This window comes from Nicotiana tabacum, chromosome 23 (assembly GCF_000715075.1).
Source record: "Nicotiana tabacum cultivar K326 chromosome 23, ASM71507v2, whole genome shotgun sequence".
Lineage (NCBI taxonomy): Eukaryota > Viridiplantae > Streptophyta > Magnoliopsida > Solanales > Solanaceae > Nicotiana > Nicotiana tabacum.
Genome location: NC_134102.1, coordinates 38,224,071 through 38,244,590, shown reverse-complemented (window position 1 = coordinate 38,244,590; position 20,520 = coordinate 38,224,071). Strand labels below are relative to the sequence as shown.

General features: G+C 35.9%; 2 protein-coding genes across 5 annotated transcripts; one reads left to right on the top strand and one right to left on the bottom strand.

The window, feature by feature from the left end:
• The first annotated feature begins 330 nt into the window (after positions 1 to 330).
• LOC107784981 (D-xylose-proton symporter-like 3, chloroplastic) lies at positions 331 to 9,036 on the top strand. The gene is made up of 14 exons (XM_016606187.2): positions 331 to 687; positions 802 to 875; positions 1,643 to 1,721; positions 1,827 to 1,886; positions 1,980 to 2,046; positions 2,133 to 2,257; positions 2,393 to 2,494; positions 2,579 to 2,956; positions 3,078 to 3,125; positions 3,212 to 3,274; positions 3,439 to 3,519; positions 3,641 to 3,739; positions 8,436 to 8,573; positions 8,648 to 9,036. Exons 1-14 carry the CDS (start codon positions 493 to 495, stop codon positions 8,780 to 8,782), a joined length of 1,644 nt encoding a protein of 547 aa, XP_016461673.1. The 5' UTR covers positions 331 to 492; the 3' UTR covers positions 8,783 to 9,036.
• Positions 9,037 to 10,120: 1,084 nt separating this feature from the next.
• On the bottom strand, positions 10,121 to 16,146 carry LOC107784982 (serine/threonine-protein kinase D6PK-like). 4 transcript variants are annotated; one of them, XR_012706069.1, is made up of 4 exons: positions 15,862 to 16,146; positions 13,479 to 14,760; positions 11,137 to 12,086; positions 10,121 to 10,417 (listed from the first exon to the last, which is right to left on the bottom strand). XR_012706069.1 is itself a non-coding variant. In XM_075246633.1 (4 exons), the coding sequence occupies exons 2-4, from the start codon at positions 14,705 to 14,707 to the stop codon at positions 10,386 to 10,388; spliced, it is 2,127 nt and encodes a 708-aa protein (XP_075102734.1). In that variant the 5' UTR covers positions 14,708 to 14,760; positions 15,862 to 16,139; the 3' UTR covers positions 10,243 to 10,385. The 4 variants fall into 4 exon arrangements, 3 of the variants coding, with proteins under 3 accessions (XP_075102734.1, XP_075102735.1, XP_075102737.1); XM_075246633.1 differs by having other exon boundaries at positions 10,243 to 10,417; positions 11,221 to 12,086; positions 15,862 to 16,139; XM_075246634.1 differs by lacking the exon at positions 15,862 to 16,146 and adding an exon at positions 15,339 to 15,472 and having other exon boundaries at positions 10,243 to 10,417; positions 11,221 to 12,086.
• Positions 16,147 to 20,520: the final 4,374 nt, after the last annotated feature.

The following is a 20,520-nucleotide window of genomic DNA, read 5'->3' as shown; positions in this document are numbered from 1 at the left end:
ATATACAAGCATATCTTTTAATCGAATTAAATGAAAACTTTAATTATGGAAGTGTGTACTAACACAATATTTTATTAATAAGTGGTGCATTAAAGTTGTTAAAAGATATGATCAAATTAAAAAAATTAGGCTTATTATTTATAAAGAAGTTTGTTGCTATTATAAGTAAAAATCTCTTAGGGAAAGGTAAAATATAATATAAAAAATAGATTTTATAGTAAATACCTACTATATATAGGGAGCAGTGTATTTATATTGGGAATTGGACTAAATTCCAATTCGTGTGAATAAAAGTCTCACATTTTAGGCAAAGGGGTCCCTAATAAGATTGACTCCTGTCCGAGTGGTATTATTATTGAGCTAAAATCTGTGGATTGTATGCAGCAAACGCATCAAAGCGCGGCCTCACGCGCGTCTCGGAGGCAATAGATGTTCAAGTGAAATTGATCTTGTTTTTATAAAGGTCTCGGCGTGTAGTATTACACTGCACAAATGGCTTCCACTTGTCTTCAACCTTTGTACTATCCTACAATAATACACTCAAAATCTCCATTGCTTAGTCTATCGAAGAAGCAAATTTTCACTGCTAGGAGCCTAAATCAATGTACAAGAAGAAATTGCTCATTCATGGCAAGGAACAATGAAAGAAAACTGCCATTACTGCCTATTGGTAGGCTCAGACTGAAGGTAAAATGCAGACAAACTGAATTCTTTTAATTTCGATTTTTTTTACTCCTATTTCCCCCTTTTTTGTTGGTCTTTTTTTGTTTCTCTTCCTTAGCTTTTTTTTTTTCCTCATAGGTTTCGGCATCTTCAGGAGAAGAAGCTGAGTCGGCTTATCTAGAGGAATTCAGTTGGTCTTCTGTCATTTTGCCGTAAGTCTCCCCATTTTTCTTTCAATCTGTTATTTTGCCGTAAGCTACATAGTCTACTGATGAGTTGGATTTTATACATATAAAATTCAAGTACTTTAATTTAAGATTCTCGAGTTATGAGACATTTGATAAAACATTTTTCTTTCTGAGGTTATCATATTTTAAAGAAGAGGAAAAGAAGAACTCATATGACCTTATATGCAATCCAGAAGATCCTATATTGTTATCCTGGGTTAATAACTCAATTCGCTGAAGTAAAGTAAAGAGAATGTAAGTAATTAAATAAAGTGACCGAGATCACAGGTCCTTAACTCTCTCATATACCATATTTCTTCATTGTTTTTACTAAATTATTAGCTTAATTCTCGAATTGTTCGGTAAATTAACTCAAAAATTGATAGTCTAAGAAAATTGAAACTCTTTACTTATGGTGATTAGAAATTTATTACTCCCGTGTGACGATACTCTTACTTGATTGTGATGCGTAACTGCCTCTACTCTCTTTATTAGTATGTGATATTAAGCAGCAAGTTTTTGCCATCCATACTCTCTAGATATACGTTTTCTATCTAAATTCTTTTGCCATCTTGCTCTTTGTGATCTCAGTGAACTATTCAGTGATAAAAGTCAATAAATAATGTCATGTGATTTTTAATGTTCAAATAACTATGTTGACTCTTTTGCCCAAAATATATTCCATGGTTTTCCTTTTCAGATTGTATGGTTTTCGCCGTGCAAAAATAATAACTCATTGTGTCAAATATCAGATTTCTCTTTCCCGCCCTAGGCGGTTTATTATTTGGCTATGATATAGGTGCAACCTCAGGTGCTACCATCTCATTGCAGGTATTTATCAGTTTCTTTGCTGTATCCCACATCATCTGTGCTTTACTATTCATGTACTATCTATTAAGGATTTACATTGAAAAAGTTCATTTATTGATGTATCAGTCAGCTGAGCTTAGTGGAACGACTTGGTACAACTTCTCTGCTGTTCAGCTTGGTCTTGTGGTATGCTTTCTATGTTGCAGATTCCATGTGTTATTATTTCTCTTACATACCAAATTTCTAAATATCAGTTCTTCTTCTTTCCCCTGGATATAGGTCAGTGGTTCCCTTTATGGAGCTCTTATTGGCTCCATACTTGCCTACCCATTCGCTGATTTCTTAGGTGGAGTTCACTTACTTTAAGTTTTGTTGAGTCTCAAACTTATTCAGAAATAATTTTGGTTAAGTTTCTTGGGTTAACTTCTGTAGGGAGGAGGAGGGAACTGATCATAGCAGCCCTTTTATATGCGGTTGGTGGTTCACTAACTGCCTATGCTCCAGGACTAGGGGCACTTTTGTTGGGCCGGCTTGTTTATGGGCTTGGAATTGGTTTGGTAGGTTTTGTTTGCTTTTTACTCATCCCAGTTCCACTGTTTGTGCTTGCTATTCTGGCTATTTCTCTGTCATAGCTTAATCATTGGATGAGTAAGTACCTGAAATTTTTCATTTGATTGTTCTCATTTCAACAGGCAATGCATGGAGCACCTCTATATATAGCAGAGACTTGTCCGTCCCAAATCAGAGGAACATTAATCTCTTTAAAGGAGCTGGCAATAGTACTGGGTATTTTGGTATGTTTACCTATATCTCTTAAATTCTCATATCATCTTAATTTGGCAAGAGAAATGGATCAAATTGAATGATGGAATCTCCAGCTGGGTTATTTTGTAGGTAGCTATGAAATTAATGTCGTAGGAGGGTGGCGTTACATGTTTGGATTAAGTGCTCCAATTGCTTTACTTATGGGGTTGGGCATGTGGAGTCTCCCTCCCTCTCCCAGATGGTTACTTCTGAGGGCAATTCAAAGTAAAGGGCCACTGCAGGAATACAAAGAGAAGGCTATTGGTGCATTGAGCAAACTAAGAGGCCGCCCTGCTGGTGACAAAGTATCTGAAAAGCAAATAGAAGATACAATTATCTCATTGAAAACTGCCTACTCAGATGAAGAAGCTGAAGGAAATTTTCTGGAGGTATTTCAGGGGCCAAGCTTGAAAGCATTTATAATTGGCGGAGGTTTGGTCCTTTTTCAACAGGTAATATAATTTGAGATGGATCTACTTCTTTTGCATGTGATACTTTGCAATTTCTGTGAAGAGCTATCAGCTGATGTTAAGGTAGTTTCTTGCTTTCAAGCTTATGTGGTAGTTTTGACAGATAACTGGGCAGCCAAGCGTTCTATATTATGCTGGTTCAATTCTTCAGGTACCCTGCTAATTCTACTCCTTAATTTTTCTCCTCATTAGTAATTTGATCTTGCAAAAGGTAATTTTGAAACAATTTCTTATCAGAGTGCTGGTTTTTCTGCGGCTGCGGATGCTGCTCGAGTTTCAGTCGTTATTGGTGTATTTAAGGTAAGTGAAGTAGCTGTAGCCAGGAGAAGCCTGTTATCTCTCTCGGTCATGAATATTAACCCGACTCTTTTACTCGAAGGACTAATATTCTGTTGGACTAGAATGTTAATTTCCCTCTGATTCTATGCTCTTTGTTTGCGTCGACTAAAATTATTCTCCAACAGTCACTAATGACGGCAGTCGCTGTCCTAAAAGCTGATGACCTTGGGAGAAGGCCATTGTTAATTGGAGGAGTCAGTGGAATTGTAAGCATCTAATCATATGATTGTACTTTAGATTCTTATCATTTTTCATCTAGGGTATTATTCTGCTTGCTGGTATGGTTTCTGAAAGAAAGTATTGCTATTTGTGTGGTGTAATCTACAGGCCCTATCGCTGTTTCTTCTTTCAGCTTATTATAAATTTCTTGGGAGTTTTCCTTTTGTTGCTGTTGCTGCTCTGCTTCTCTATGTGGGATGTTACCAGGTGATGTTCTTGTATATTCATGCTTGCACGAACAACTCTATCTATATATCTCTCTCTCTCTCTCTCTCTCTCTCTCTCTCTCTATATATATATATATATATATATATATATATATATATATATATATATATATATATATATATATATAAGCATGAATATTATAACGCTAAACATTGAACGACTAAAATTTCCCCAAAATATTGAACGACTTTTATGCCATTTGAAAGTGAATTAAGTTACATTCTCTGTTGGATAAAATTGTAATCTCCATTAATATTTTAATACTAGATGAACTGATATTTAAGATTTTCAAGTTGGCTAAGAATTCATCACTTTCAGTCTCCTACCAAAACTGTCTTTGAGTTTCAATAATAAATACTTAACCTACTTTGGAAAAACTATTATCATTAAGTTTTTAGTCTTACTTCAACCAAGTTACTTAAGTGATAGTGGAAATGACTCATGTACCTTTTAGAATTTAAGGTGACGTAGTGCACTAATTCTATTTGACTTGCAATTGGAAAATTTTTGGCAATGACCAAGTGATCCTTTATGTAGGACTTGCATAATTCTTGCTTGCTTAGATTTGTAATGACATTGTAACTCTTCCATCTTGGGAGTTTGAATCAACTCTGGGGACAACCTATTGTAACTTGATTCCAAGTCAAAACATCAGGTGCCCCAATGATTCTATAAAAGGACTCTTTCCGCGGATTACAAGCCTATAAATTCCAGTGTCTAATTTTTTTTTAATTGATAATGATAATTAACCATAACAGATCAACAAATCTTAGGAGGGAAACTTCATATTCTTTTTAATTATGCAGTCATGTTCTTATAGCGTCAGCAGGTTAGAAGAAGTTTGTCGATGATTTTACTGGCAACGCAGAGTTCGAAACTTTTAGCTTTGTTGTTCCATATCTGTTTTATGTGTTATAATTAAACATTATTTGAAAACAAAATAAATATTATTGCCTCTATTTCTCCTCTCTTCCTATTTTTGGTTGTTGTTGTTGCTTATTTGCTTTATGTGCTTCAAGATTAATTGTTCAAAATAAATTTCAGAAGAAATCTGACTAAGAAGTACTTTCACATGTCCCATCGAGATTTATATTTGGAATGTTCTAGTTCCACCTTTTGTTCGTGCAATTTTATTATTTATCATGCCGGTCTTTTACTTTCTTTTTTTTCATAGTATTTGTCGCAAGACATTTGTGCAAAGCACGAACATAGAGGCTAGTAATTTTAATATATATATTTGGTTTCGCTAACCTACTACATGTACAAATACATAGTTTACTTCCTGAGTTTGACGCCAAATCCCTTTGACACACTTCTAAAAGACGGGCAGTTCTTTACTCACCCAATCTTTCTAAAGTGTGTCTAAGACGCACCACTTTTTAGTTTTGTCAGATGGCACGCGCGTGTTTAACCAAAAAAGATTGAGCGCATGAAACATGTAAATATTTTGTTTAAATCCTTATTTAAGTGTCTAGTGTCAAAATTTTATTTTATTTCCTTATTTTTCTTTTTTTAATACAAAAGAAGAAAAAAAAGAAATTGCACCAGATCTCCCTTCGTCCTCGCCCCCACCGTCCTTTGCCTGGACTCGTGCCCCACCATCGCATAATCACAACCCACCTTCGGCCAGCTACCACAGCTCAACTTCTTCACTTTCTTAAATCATGAAAACTCTAGTACCACCAGTTTCTACTATCTTTTTCCATCAACAATTTCCTTTTCTCCATTAAAAAACCACCTTCAATCCTTCACAACAACGGGTAGCTTCAACCGAGATACCTTCACACGGCCCACAAGTTCCTCCTTCACTACTATCGTCTTTCACCATCTTTCAACATCCACTCATAAACTCAAAAATCTTTCAAGAATACCATAAACCCAGTAAAGGTTCGGACTCCTTTCCGTTATTCTTGATTGAGTTCGAAGAGGTCAGAGGGGCATACTTTATGGTGCCGTTCGAGTTGTTCCAGTCTCGATTCGTGTCGCTGCTTCGCTATTCCTGACAAATACTGCTTGTAGCTTTGATATCCCGATTGGAGGCTTCTTTTTATTCAATACTGATTCCCTGAAACTAGTTTCAATTTAAGGTCCATAATTCCCTTTAATTTCTCTTTTAACAATTAGAATATAGTGATTATCTGTGAAATGTTTCTGATTTCTCCACGGTGGGATTGCATTAATATCAATGCTCATTGGTGAGTTGTTTGTGATTTTCTCGCTGTTGAATTCCATTGACTGAGTTATGGAAGAATATTTATCATGAGATTAAGAGGTGGTGGCTTCAGTGGTGATTTTTGGTGGTTGAAAATGGAGGGCTTGTTGGGATTTAAAGGAAATTTCCGGGACTGGTTTGGGAAGATGGAGTATTTATAAGTGTTTTTTCTTTTTTCTTTAAAAATTAATGGCAAACACCAAATGGATTTGCCCGTGACATACACTTGTTGAGAAAAAGTGGTCAAACACCAAAGTGATGTGCCTTAGACACACTTTGATAAGGTTGGATGTGTAAAGGATTGCCCGTGTTGGAAAGGACTGTCAAATGGATTTGGCCTCACACTCAGGGGGTAAACTATGTATTTTACCCTTAATTTATACTCCCTCCGTCCCAATTTATGTGACACTCATTCCTTTTTAGTCAGTCACCAAAAGAATGACACCTTTCTATATTTAGTAAAAGTTCAACTTTAAACTTCCTTATTTCCCTTGATGAGATAATTTATAGGGACACAAATTTCTATGGCTTATTTTAGACCACAAGTTTCAAAAATCTTTCATTCATTCTTAAACTTCATGTTAAACACCATCATATAAATTGGGATGGAGGGAGTATTATTTTTCTATATATGTATGTATAAATCAGGTGATATTCGCATATATACTAGACAAATATAGTTGTTTACATTGTATCCATCTTTTATTCATCCAATTTACTCCTAACATCACAATGCCGACACACTAATAAGGGGGTCTTTTCGTTCTGTCAACAAAAACTTGTACTTGATTCTAATTCTACGCTATTCATTTGGTTTCCCTTTTCGCCCTTCCCCTGCTTTCCTTCTCTCAATGTGCCCATGGATTTTTCGGAGGTGCAACTGCAGAAGATCTCTTTGCAGTTTGTCATGATAGCCAAATCTTTTCTAAAAAGTTTAGTCGTTTGCTGGTATAGAACATAGATCACTATCCTTTTGGAAGACCTCATCTGAGACAACAATGGAGAAAAGAGTCCATAATGACAATTTTTCACTTCGTTGGATGTTCTACTGGTTATAAGTAGAGTATGAGTTCAAGTACAATGGCAATCTTACGCTAAGGTGATTTTTGTGAAGAAGGAATTGGAGAAAACTGAGAGAATGGTTTAATTCTTCTTTACATGATTATCACTAGTCCTGACTGTTTCCTTCGTGGCTCTGAGGGAGCCGTGACTGGTGCTCTTGGAGAAGATTGTGAAGAAAGGAAGGGTGTGGGTGTGGGGGATGGACTGGTATAGTATTTTGAATGAAAAGACAGAAATGTCCATACTGTGTATGAGATGTTAAGGATATTTTGGGTAAATAAAAGGTGAGTATAATGATAATCTACTAGTCATGTCTATATATACATATTGGCTAACCTACTAAATAATCAAAAGAATTAGATTTCATTACTAACTTATATACTAGGGTATTGACCTTGATCTACTAATCTTCCTAGTAATTTCAGAGAACTTGTTTCCCCTCTCTGCTTTTTAATATGGAATACTTAATTGTTTATACCCCAAATCCATAATTTTTTCAGCATATCACCTAATGGGCAGTGCTGATTTCTTAGTAGGTTGACATACTCTATCTAGTATGTTTTGCGAGTTATTAATCTCTTAAAATTAAGAAAAAGCTTTTCCGAATTACATCTCTTTTCCTTCTCCAAAATTAATTTATTCTTATACCTAATCAATCAAACTAAACCTCAATCCTAACTGGGTTCGGGCGTATCAATCCTCTGCATCCAATCCGTTATATTGAAACACGTTTCATCCTAATACTACTCATATTCCTAATAACTTTTTCTTTTTCTGGAAGTAGATTCCTTTAGGTATTAGTAAGAGAAATATGTATAAGCTAGCATATTCCAGTTGCATTCCTAGAAGATCTTCTATTACATAATATGCATTTATTGATAGTCAATTACTATGATAAATGGATGTCTTTATTTTTAAAACCCCATTCAAAATCAGAGCATGAAATTCAATTTGAAATAATCCGAGTGATATGTTAATTTATGATTTTATTTACCGAAGATTTTGATCATTAGAGATCAAATGGTACATTGTTAATATGGGAATTCTACAGAATCTACACTGAAGCAGTTATATCTTTTAAACTTGACATGTGTTTGTGTCTTATGCAGTGAGTGATTGTGGAGCTTCAGTTACGTTGCATCTTTTTGGTTCTTTTTTGTTGCGTGAACTGCGAGGGACTTTATTCTCTTCTATATTCGTTAGATAACCATATAAGATTGTGTTAGCGTTTTAGCTATGATGATTATAGGTACCAGTGAGGAAAGGTAATAGCTAAAATCGTTTTCATATTTGTAACAACAAAGCATTACATCACCTTGAAACAATTTATGTGTCAGGAACTTTTCTATGTCACTGTGATGAATGAACTCACTGAAATATGTTTGTTCTATGGCATTGAAGATATCTTTTGGGCCTATTAGCTGGCTTATGGTATCAGAAATATTCCCACTCCGCACCAGAGGGAAGGGTATAAGTCTAGCTGTTCTCACGAATTTTGGTTCTAATGCAATCGTAACCTTTGCTTTCTCACCTCTGAAGGTAAGAATTGTTCTCCTGCAAATATTAATTCCAGAATAACATGTGTTGGATGATTATGGTTTCCACTTCTGTAGGAGTTTCTTGGGGCAGAAAATCTTTTCCTTCTGTTTGGAGCAATTGCTTTGTTGTCACTTCTGTTTGTGATCACCTCGGTTCCAGAGACTAAAGGCTTGAGCTTGGAAGAAATTGAGTCCAAAATCTTGAAATGAAAACATAGTTTTGTATCCTGGAGCATACAAATAGAATATTACCTGTTCGTTAATATTGTATCAATTCTATCAGAATACATACTTTATGGCTGTTCTATAAATGATAAACTGGGATGATTTCTATGGTGGTGGTATTGGCTTGGCTGGCTAGATCAGCCAGAGAAACTTTTAGAGTTCTTGGCATTGAACTCATAATACTATTAAATTGTAGGTTCAATTTAATTTGTTGAAATTTTAATGGGTTTTCACAGATATATCTATGCTTTGTGTAGACAATATTGGGTTATCAGCAGCTTATGATTATCATGCATTTCCTCCATTTGATACAATCAATACCTGTTGATCACGCCCAACTATGCCTTACAAAAAGGACTAAGCGGTCGTTACAAATATAATCTGGTTTACGAGTCCGGAGTTGAATCCCACAGAGAACTAAGGCTCAGCTACAGTTGTTCAATATCGCTAAGAAACACAAGTCCAAACAATTCCTAATTATAAAGATTATAATGTTTATTTTTATCTAATTAACTAACAAATACTAGAAAGCAGTAAAACTACCAATTAACAAGGATGAAATTTTAGACAAGACTAAGGAGGTCTAGAGTTATGATTTCCCCAATTGTCAGAATCCTTCCCGCTATGCCTTCTATAATTTCACCTAAGTTTTCTCTACCGATCATGAGCGCTCTGAGTGTCGTAACTCTCTTCCGAGTAAATATTCTCCCGAATTACGCTAACTGGCATTAAGTACGGCTCACTCGGATTGCACCAAGGTTTCGTTATCCCTAATCCCATCTTTAAACCTTTCGTATTGATCCCTCATATACGTTAGGAGTGATGTTATTCAACAACTACCTAAATATGCACTCTCTTCCGAGTAATACACACTAAATAGGCACAATCGATTGAGAGCTCTTCAACCAACCACAATAATAACGTAGTTAAACAAGTAGAGAAATTCAACGACTCAATAATATAAAAACATAACAAGAATTTATCCTACAAAAGGTTCTATCAAAACTTTAGATAACAAATTAACTATTCATAATAGTATACAAAACTACAATAATAGAATTCATAACCAATAATGGAAATAGGAAGAAGGAAGTGAAAAACTCGTAGAAGAATTCTCCGCCTTGCTCCTAGTGTGTTCTTGCCTCCTTAGGTCAAAATTTGGTCTAATGTCGGCCCCCCTCCCAAATTGGTGTTTAATGACTATTTATATGTGTAGGAAAAAGGCCTAGACGAAAAAATCAAGTCCAAAACCAAAAAAGGAAACAAAATAGGTCTCAAACCCGGAACATGCATCGCCTCGCGTTAACCCTGGCGGCGCGCGAGCTCTAACGCGAGCAAACTCCCTCGCGTCGCCAGGCTCTTTGCTGCTTTGTTTCTGAAATTGATTTTGCTGCCTAACTTCGCATTCTCTTTCTCAATTTTTTCTTCATTTCACATTAATTTGCTTGTTTCTTTTTGTCTTCTTTTAATTTGTTTTGTCTTCTTTTCATTTTGTCTTCAATCATTATTTCATTATCTAATTATAATATTTCTCATCACCAAATAATCACGAGCCATTCTTGTAGTGCGTAAAATACACATAAAATCTCTACTTTGCTCCCAATTTCGTCTTCAACGTACCTACACATAAAATAGACTCAATTAAGCACAAATATAGTATAGTTTAATATTAAAGCACATAAATGTAAGGTAAGTAATGCACTAAGAATATATAATTCTAGCCACACATCACCTGTACATTCCAAGTTTATAGTAGAATTACACAAACATCTGGCACTAGTCAAAGGGAAGACCAAATGACATATTTAGCTCATAGAAAATACTTGCCCCGCACATGGTGTTTACACTATTTTATGCAATTTCACCTTAAGAGGTGAACATTGAAGTGATAATATATACACCTAAACTTGGTTAACTGAGAAATGTGCGTCTATAAGACAAATGGGTTGGTTCATTGGTTGGTGTAAACATTGAGGCGGGATAATTTTTTTTCTTAATATCAGTGTTATACCTAGAGTCAAACAAATAATAGTTCAGTTTACTATCTACTCTGGCAAAAATTGTTTTCACTAATTTAATAGGATATAAGTATTGTTTTAGCTAGCTCCTTGTGAGGCAAATGAGAAGAACTCTGTCATTTCATTTTCTTTAAATGATTGAAATATCCAATCAAAATAGTTGCAGATTTGTATCATGTTCAGAATTCCCAATTTATTGTGAAAACCATCTGATCAAATTCTACACAAGAATCCTATATTCCTAGACTAAAAGAACTCAAACAACAGTAGTAATAATTACGCCTAAATCCAAAACAAGTTTTATGTTGGTTGTCAACTTACCGCAACCCTCCTGTTTTATCCGGGCTAGAGACCGGCAATTTAAGCAAGCTCGCACCTAAAAGAACTCTAAGTCAAGATAATTACCCCCAGAATTCACATCTGGTCCTGGCATTCTTTTATTGCAAACTCCAACAAGGTTCACTTCTTGATCAAAAACTCCAACAGGGTTCACTTGCTTAAACTTCCCTGGAAGCTCTGCTTCAACTTGTCTTGGCACTTCAGGTGGCGTACTGCAACGAATCAGGGCCCAATTAACACCTTCAAAGAAAGGGTGCTGCTTAATCTCACTTGCTCCTCTTTTCACCCCAAGCCGGCGTTGAGGCTCTTTGACGAGCAAGCCACGTATCAGATCGCGGCTGGCATTACTGGTTGCAGGAGAATCTGGAAATTTGAGCTGTTGTCCAACTACATTGAAAAGAGTTGCCCTGTTACCTGATCCCTTAAATGGGGTTTTACCATATAGTAATTCATGCAGAAAAATGCCAAATGTCCACCAATCAACTGCACTGCCATGGCCTTCTCCCTTGATAATTTCAGGGGCTAAATATTCATGAGTCCCAACAAATGACATTGACCGTGCTGCAGTAGGTTCTGCAACAAGCTCAGGCATGGCATTAGAAGGAAAACCTGGCTCGGTTCTGGGCTTTTGTGAACTTTTCTTGCTTTTTGGAGGAAATAATCGGGGGAGGAAACATGTCGGCTGCATGCATGAAGAAGTGGGCTCAATACAGGCTGGCTGCACACAGATTGCAGCTCCTCGTTTAGAGGGATCACCAAATGAGGCCCTTATGACCGTCGGTGAAACTGCACATTTTAGGGATAGGTCAAAATCCGAAAGCATGATGTGGCCATCGTCACGCACCAGAATATTTTCAGGCTTTAGGTCTCTGTAAACTACACCAAGCATGTGAAGATATTCGAGGGCCAATAGAACTTCCGCAGCATAAAACCTGTTGCATAAACAGGGTTAATTCAAGCTTCAGTAAGGATCTCAAAAACTCAAGATAAACAAAAGGGTTAAGATTCTCCAAAGCCCCAAAGAACCCCCCCCCCCAAAAAAAAAAGAAAAGAAGAGGAAAAGACAGCTAGCATAAAATGTCTCCTAATCATATTACTGGATCAAGCTTTACATCCTATCCATACAACAACAGTAGCTATGTATCTATCGGAAACTAGTTAGAGTCGACTATTCGATTCCTCAATATTCATTTTACTCCATTTGGAGCCATTCCATTCCAATACTCACTAATTAGGAGTTTTCTAACAGCAGAGGTTCTCTACATTTTGACTGACATAAATTCTGACCAAACTAAAAAGCTCCAGGCAAACCTCAGCGAAATATAAGTGTACCAACATCCCAACTAGTTCGTGACATTTAGACCATATATCAATTTGTGTGTGTCATTCGTGCGTAGGGGGCATGCCAATCTTCATTTATTCGTTATCCTGCCCATATAATACGTAATTAATTATCCTCCTGCTCTGCTCAGTAACCAGTGACAGGGAAAAGGAAAATGAAAATCAACTATATGTTCCTACCAGGATCAAAACAATATGGTGCCATAAATTGCAAATATGGAGCTAGTGGAAGAATTTGTTCAATTTCAAAATCCTAAGATAATAAACATCTAACTTAGTCCAAGTTGGCGTTCGCATGAGAGAACCTTAGCCTGAGTTCATTTTCCATGGAAGGAAGAAGAAAGGGTTGAATCAAATGTGGCATTCTATGTCAGCATATATGAGATATTATTTAGTGAGGCTACAGTTTTTATTAACAAGAAACTAAGCTGTAAAATGCTCACGAGTCACAGCAGTGTATGAGTAACAGAAGCATGTCAACTGGTCAAACACCAGTACTAAATTAACATAACAATTTAGTACCCATATTGCTGAACAATTTTTTCGTATTTGGTACTATTTCTGTATTGTTACCAAAATTAACATCTGAATGAAAACTAAGAACCAGAAGACACAGGGAAGAGGACTTATTAAGAGATCAAGACGGCGTGAACTGTGAACAAACAGGGTCTTTTAGAAGCATGAAACCACCAGTTCATAAAATCTCTATTTTCTCTAAATGAGTACATAGTTTAAAGATCTTAATATTACGAGCATTCACCAAATGACACTGAACCAGTACTAGCACCCTAAACAATTAGAGAAGCAAAATGTCAAGAAAGTCCTTTTCCAATAAAGCACGCATACTTCCAAACTTAAGGAGTTTAATTAGAGAAAGAGAGTGAAGAAATTAACCAGTAAGATGAATAACTAATTGCAGAGCGCTAACATTTACCAAGCTCTGATTCAAGAGAAATGGATTTTATACCATACAAGAACTGTACCTTGCAGCATATTCTGAAAAATGCTTCCCAGGTTGTCGTTGTCGTAGAGTATGTAGATCTCCTCCAGGGCAATATTCCATGACCAAACATGAAAATCGGTCTGTCTCAAAATGAGTATACAAGGTTGGTAAGAATGGGTGGTCTAACAGCTGGAGGATTTCTCTTTCTGTATGAGAACGGGTCAATTTCTTCCTACTTTCAAGCGATGCCTTATCCATCACTTTCATCGCAAAATAGCACCAAGTCCCACTGAGTTCAGAAAGATAAACAGTGCCAATGTCACCACAACCAAGTCTTTTCAGTAACCTAAAGTGACTCATGCCTAATATACCATCACGTGCTCGTATTGCAAGAACAGCCTTGCATCTTGGATCATTTCCTTTGTGAGGCTTATTGGCACTGCCGGTAATGTTACTCCAGTTACTATCATCACTAAGTTCACTGCTATCACTTGCTCTGCTAAAGCTAGTTTTAGCACTTCCTAACGAATCCCCTTGAATACTCAGTTTTGTACCCTCACAGTTCCTGTCCATACTAACCACGCCGTCACTCCTATATGTGCCTGTGCAGCTGTTGGCAATGCTCATAACTGTGCCAACACCAGTACTATCAATGCTACTATATGGACTGACATTGCTGCTCGAGGGTAGTGATGCATCCCAAACACATTCTTTTTCTTCAGAATCAGGTGGTAGACTTGCTTCTGTGTTTTGAGATGAACGAGGAACCATAAATGCAGAGGAGACTGCACCTAGATCATTTGGCTTTTCAACTCGTCTCTCTGCCGGTAAATGAAGAAACGAACTTGGTTTCATGTTAAGAAACTGGATTGAAAGATCATCTGTGGAAGGACCCTTCAGAGACATGCTTTTCACTAAGCATTTACCATCTGTTTTGTTCGGACCAATCGGTACATAAACCGGTCTCATTAGGTCAGTATCAACAGGTTCAGGAGGATGACTTGCTCCGTGGAATGAAGTAAAGCCACTATCTTCGAGCGAATCATCACATCGCTTGATTGAACCAGCATTAGGCATAAGTTCCTCATGCTCCAGATAGAAGTTGTCTCCTTTGCATGTTTGAAGAGGAACAGTGAAGTCCATTTCTAGGAAGTCACGGGCATTTGATATAGTTCCCACCTCTTTTTGTGAAGTTGAGTAAATATTTATCACCTTAGCCTCACTAGGGTAATCTGCTCGTAGTTTTTGTGATTCAGGTATCCTTTTCATTTCTGATTGCTATTTATCATCACAAGTATCTCACTATGAGAAACTCTGTGGAACTGCAAAAATCAGTAAGAGTTGATCCATACATGAGTAACAATTGAAATAAACCCAGTGGGACTGTTTCCTATTAGAAGTATTTTAAAAAGCTGTATCTTGTAAAGCAGTCATTGAAAGAAACAGCACATTGAATGCGATAACATATGAAAGAGTAATATGACTAAAAGAAGGGAATTCCATTTTCATCCTATATGAGCACACAGAAATATAACACATATTTTGCAAGTTCTTGATATTTCAGTTATAAGTGCTTAGTTGCAATATCTGATTAAGGCGTACTGTTGCAGACCCAAAATTATAAAAAGAATGTTGCTTCACATTACGCAACATGATATGACAGTTCTTAGAATCAATTCTCACATGAAGGGACATGTTGCAAACTTAAAATAACTAAAGGAAAGTTTTCCTGCTAACTTTTACACGAGGTATTCACATGACTCAACACATATAGCATATTACTTCTTTCATATTCCTTCCCCTTCTTTTCATTCATCGGTAAGAAGAAAAAAAAAAGAAGCAAAGACATTGTGTCAACAAGACATCCAAAACATTAACAAACAAACACAAAACATCTCACCTTTAGAATCACCTAATTAATCTTTCACAAAATTTCGACAATTCCAGAAGGACAGCCTTGGCCCAACCATAGAAGTTAAATAAGCAGAAATACGAGATATGTGGTCCCATCCTTCCCTGGACCCCGCACGTCACACTAGGCTGCCCTTTAAAATGTAGACAGTAACAGTGACTACAGAATGGGATAATACTCAGAAGCTGCAGGGATTAAGCAACTGGACAAAAAATGGCCAAAAACGTCAAATCGCTTTAAGAGAAAACTATGAACACCCCCAATATATAGAATGCTACCAACATATTCCCTCCTTCTAACCTTACATTCTATTTTCTGAAAACATTGACATAAAATATTCTAGCTTCGATAGACAGGAATTACTTGGATTGTACGCAAATCATAGAACCCAAATTCAAAAAAGCAATTAACAAAATCGGTGCCAGGATTTTTTTTTTTTTTTTATAGAAAAAGTACGGCAACCAACAAAAAGAAAAAAGAATGATAAAATAATCAAAGAAGCAGAATGTACCACTAGTAGTAGCACGATCTGAAAATTTTCCCTCTTTGTTTCTCTCTCACGCAGACACAAAGTGGGTATTTGGCAGTAAATATATTGCTAGCTATGGCAATAGCTGAAAATGTAAAATATAGCCGTTCTAAGCTTATAGAGGACAATATGATCGAAACATAGGACAGAGAAAAAGAGTGAAATATAGTGCCGAGGAACAGAAGCTTTTGCTTTCTCTTTCTTTCGTGGTTTTTGTGTTAGCTTTAGTCGTGTTTTCAGTGACGACACACAGTGAAAGTGTCTGTATTGTGTGTGTGTGTGTGTTTTTTTAAAAGAAAGGAGAGAGTGAGGAAGTGAGAAAATGCAGTTAATAGATCTCAGCATAACATTTTGCATAAGTAATACTCCTATTATGTTTGATTTATTTTAGAAAGGAAAAATAATTGGTGTATAACTTAACAATATGTTGTTGGCTTATTGAATTTTGCACTGCTAATAGTTGCATAAATTATGTGGGAATTTGTGTAGTAATTTGTGTTAAATATAATATAAAATAAAAATAACAACAATAACCTAGTTGAATCCTACAAGTAGGGTCGAAGAGAGTACGCATACCTTACCCCTTTCTTGGGAAGATAGATAAATTATTTTCGATAGACCCTCAACTCAATAAAGAGAAAATGAAATAGTGAAAACAAATAATATCAACAAATAGGCCAGAAGGATAGTAATAACAATGCAAACGGTAACAACAACAGGGTACTAAGAGACCTAAGCAGAAGAAAATAGAAAAAAAGTATGAAATACTAGCAATCTAAGACCAAAAACTACCATACTAATCCTAATACCCTCGATCTGTAACATAAATACGCTCGACTACCTACTAATATTTTACCCTAATTCTTGACCTTCATACCCTCCTATCAAGGGTCATGTCCTTGGTAAATTGCAACAACGATATGTCCTCCCTGACCACCTCTCCTCAATACTTCTTAGACCTCCCTCTACCTCTTCTCATATCCACGAAAGTCAACCGCTCGCACCTCCTTACTGGGGCACCTGAGCTTCTCCTCTTGACGTGCGCGAACTCTCTCAGTCTTGCTTCCCTCATTTTGTCCTCCACGGGGGACATGCCCGCCTTAAGCCGGATATCTTTAATCCTAATCTTATCCAATCTGGTATGCTCACACATCCATCTTAATATCCTCATCTTTGCTAATTTCATCTTCTGGATATGGGAATTCTTGATTAGCCAACATTCTGTCTCATACAACAAAGTCGGCCTAACCACCACTTTGTAGAACCTACCCTTAAATTTCGGTGGCACATTCTTATCACACAGGACGCCAGAAGCTAGCCTCCATTTTAGTAACCCCACTCCGATACAATATGTAGCATCCTCGTCTATCTCCTCATTCCTTTGGATAACAGACCCAAGATATTAACTTTCACTCTTGGGTATAACTTGTTAGTCGAGCCTCACATCCATGCATGCTTCCTCTGTTGCCTCACTGAACTTGCACTCCAAATATTCTATTTTCGTCATGCGGATCTTGAAACCCTTTGACTTCAAGGTCTGTCTCCAAACCTCCAACTTCTCGTTAACATCGCCTCGCGTCTCCTCAATCAGTACAATATTATCTGCGAACAACATATACCATGACACCTCCCCTTGAATGTGATGTGTCAGTGTGTTCATCGCCAAGGCAAATAGAAACGAGCTAAGCACAGATCCCTGGTGTAACCCACATCATAACCAGAAAATAATCTGAGTCTTCTCCCACTGACCTCACTTGAGTCTTAATTCCGTCATACATATAAATCACCCTATTGTATGCTACATGAACACACCTAGCCTATACAAAATATGGTAAAGGGTCAAATATACCCATGTACTTTCGAAAAAGGTTTAAATATACCCTTCGTTATACTATGAGTTCAAATATACCCCTGCCGTTATACTTTGGGTTCAAATATACCCCTCGTTTAAATGACGGGACACGTGTCATCCTCCTATTGGCCAATTCTAAATATCTCATAATTAATTAAAAAGACACATATTCATACCCGAAATATTTGTAAACATTGCTTTAAAAAAAACTGAAAAAACTGAAAAATATATATTTTTTTTTAAAAACTGAAAAAAACAATTCAAGAAAATATTTTTTTTTTCAGTTTTTACAAAAATATTGCTTTAAAAAAACTGAAAATAGTTTTTGTAAAAACTGAAAAAAAAAAGATTTTGTTTTAAAAATTAAAAAAAAGACTTTCCTAAAGCAGTGGACTGCAAGTGCATTACTTTTAAAAAAACAAAAAAAAATTGTTGGATTTTTTTTTCTGTTTTTACAAAAAGAATTCAACAAAATATATTTTTTTTAATTTTTATGAAAAAATTGCTTTAAAAAAACTGAAAATATTTTTTTGTAAAAATTGAAAAAAATATTTGGTTGAATTAATTTTTTCAGTTTTTACAAAAAAAAAATATTTTCCAGTTTTTTTAAAGCAATTTTTATAAAAATTTCGGGTATGAATATGTGTCTTTTAAATTAATTATGAGATATTTAGAATTGGCCAATTGGAGGATGACACGTGTCCCGCCATTTAAATGAGGGATATATTTGAACCCAATATATAGCGGCAAGGATATATTTAGACTCATAGTATAACGAAAAGTATATTTAAATCTTTTTCGAAAGTACATGATATATCTGGCCCTTTACCGTACAAAATAAATATATATTGTACATTATGAAAGGAAAGGAATTCACTAAAGGCAAAAAGGTCCTTAAAGGAATTCTCACGTGAGAATCTATACATTGGTATTTATTGCATAACGGGATGCATTATTATCCACAATATATATTATAAATAATACATACATTGACAAAGACTTCATAATTTTTTATTTCTTCGATTCCAGGGCCATTAGGCCATTTTGCCAATTTGTAAATGATTATAGTTATTAGCTGAAATTTAATACATGTTGGGAACAACTTTAATTCACTATACAGTTAGTTAGTCAAACGTTCTGTTTTTAATCTTTCTTTTTTGTGGGGCAACTCATTCCTCTTACCTTTTCGAAAAGAGGCAAACAATAGCTTCAAATCTGAGTAAAAGGAATGTTGGAGTTCGGAAAAAGAAAAATAAAGTGAGTGTTTGAAAATGACGTCCAAAGGAGCAACATTTCCACGATTCAATATTTCAATTCTCGCTTGGTATTTCGGAAAAAACAATTCTCGATTGGCTTTTTGTTCCAGAAGATCTAAAGAAAGAGAAAAGAGAGAGAAGAATGTAATTGAAATATGTTGTTCCTTGTTCTAACAGTAATTAAGGGGCATTTACAATTTTTTAGGGAAAAAGTCCATACATGTCCTGTACTATTTGAAATTATTCAATTTGATACTTTTGGTTAATTCATATTTTTTTGTAATTACAAATTAGCCTTATCATTAATCGAGCTTCAACATGTTTGGAGGGCTCCATTTATCCAAATTGTTTGAGAAAAAATATTTATATTTATCACTCAACTTGTGACTGAGATTTAAAATTAGCCTCATGTTGAAGCTCCGTTAACATCAAGAGTAAAATTGAGACTTCTTTTCCTTATGGAGGGAGTAATATTAGACCAAATTTCTTAACACATGGCAACATTACTATTTCGAATAATTTAAGGACAAAATTGACGATTTTTTCTTTTATTTCCATGTCAGCTTTATAAAAATGTGAAGTTTCTCCTTTCAATTAGTCTTTTATACTTACAGGATTTGCAAACAATTTAACTAAACTCTGATAATGTTTGGTTTATTTCAATTTCACATAATCAATGGACTGTTTCTAATTTAGCTTCATTAACCTAAACTAAATTTTGATGTTTTAAAGTGATAAGCGAGTGAAATATGTCTCTATATCTGTCCCACAACTTAAATCTTCTGTACTTGGATGAAGCATTGGACCATGCTCAACTTTCTTTTTTGGTTTCCCGCTTGGTGTTCGGTATCCACATTGGAGCTCGACTAAATCCGAATTCGCGCTCCCATTCGGGGGGAAGCGCTCCCTACCAAGGATTTTTCCATGCCCAGGGCTCGAACCCGAGACCTCTGGTTAAGGGAAGAGCAGTCCCATCCACTGCACCACATCCTTTGGTGGTATGTGTTTACCCTCAAAATCGGATAACAATTGAATTTATAAGTGGTTTTAAAAATACATGATCTGACTTGATACAAAATGATAAATCAGTTTGCAATTGAAACAAGTAATGGAAAAGTGAATGCAAACCATACGAATTGAACGGTCTTAGCCCTGGAAGGTTAGCCACCCTCGAGCCAAAAGTACCTTGATCGATATCAGAATAGAACAAGACAATAATAAAAACTTAAACAGAATAACAATATATTGTTTTGAGATATGTGTTACAATATGTCCTATGAACAATCAGACCCCCCCTTTATATAGTAGAGGAATCCTACTTTAGGTACAATGCTATGAAAGGTAAAAGATCTCTTGATTCACTGATTGCCGGTTCCTTACTGATACGTGTCGAGATTTTCGCCACAATATCTGACCGATTGCGGATATTTCGGTCTTCTGTTAGTTAATTCGATAATGTTTCTCCGAGCTCGTTCGAGGCTAAGGTAGATACTGGACTCACTGCTCCTCGAAAGCAAGCATTCCGACCTCGGG

Excerpts from the sequence above, each read along its gene's own strand:
- LOC107784981 (XM_016606187.2), top strand. The coding sequence starts at position 493 with ATGGCTTCCACTTGTCTTCAACCTTTGTACTATCCTACAATAATACAC. Across the intron at positions 2,047-2,132 it reads CCCATTCGCTGATTTCTTAG|GGAGGAGGAGGGAACTGATC; the intron begins GTGGAGTTCACT and ends TAACTTCTGTAG. Across the intron at positions 2,258-2,392 it reads ATGGGCTTGGAATTGGTTTG|GCAATGCATGGAGCACCTCT; the intron begins GTAGGTTTTGTT and ends TCATTTCAACAG.
- LOC107784982 (XM_075246633.1), bottom strand. The coding sequence starts at position 14,707 with ATGAAAAGGATACCTGAATCACAAAAACTACGAGCAGATTACCCTAGT. Across the intron at positions 12,087-13,478 it reads TTTTCAGAATATGCTGCAAG|GTTTTATGCTGCGGAAGTTC; the intron begins GTACAGTTCTTG and ends TTTATGCAACAG. Across the intron at positions 10,418-11,220 it reads ACCAGATGTGAATTCTGGGG|GTACGTTGAAGACGAAATTG; the intron begins GTAATTATCTTG and ends TTTTATGTGTAG.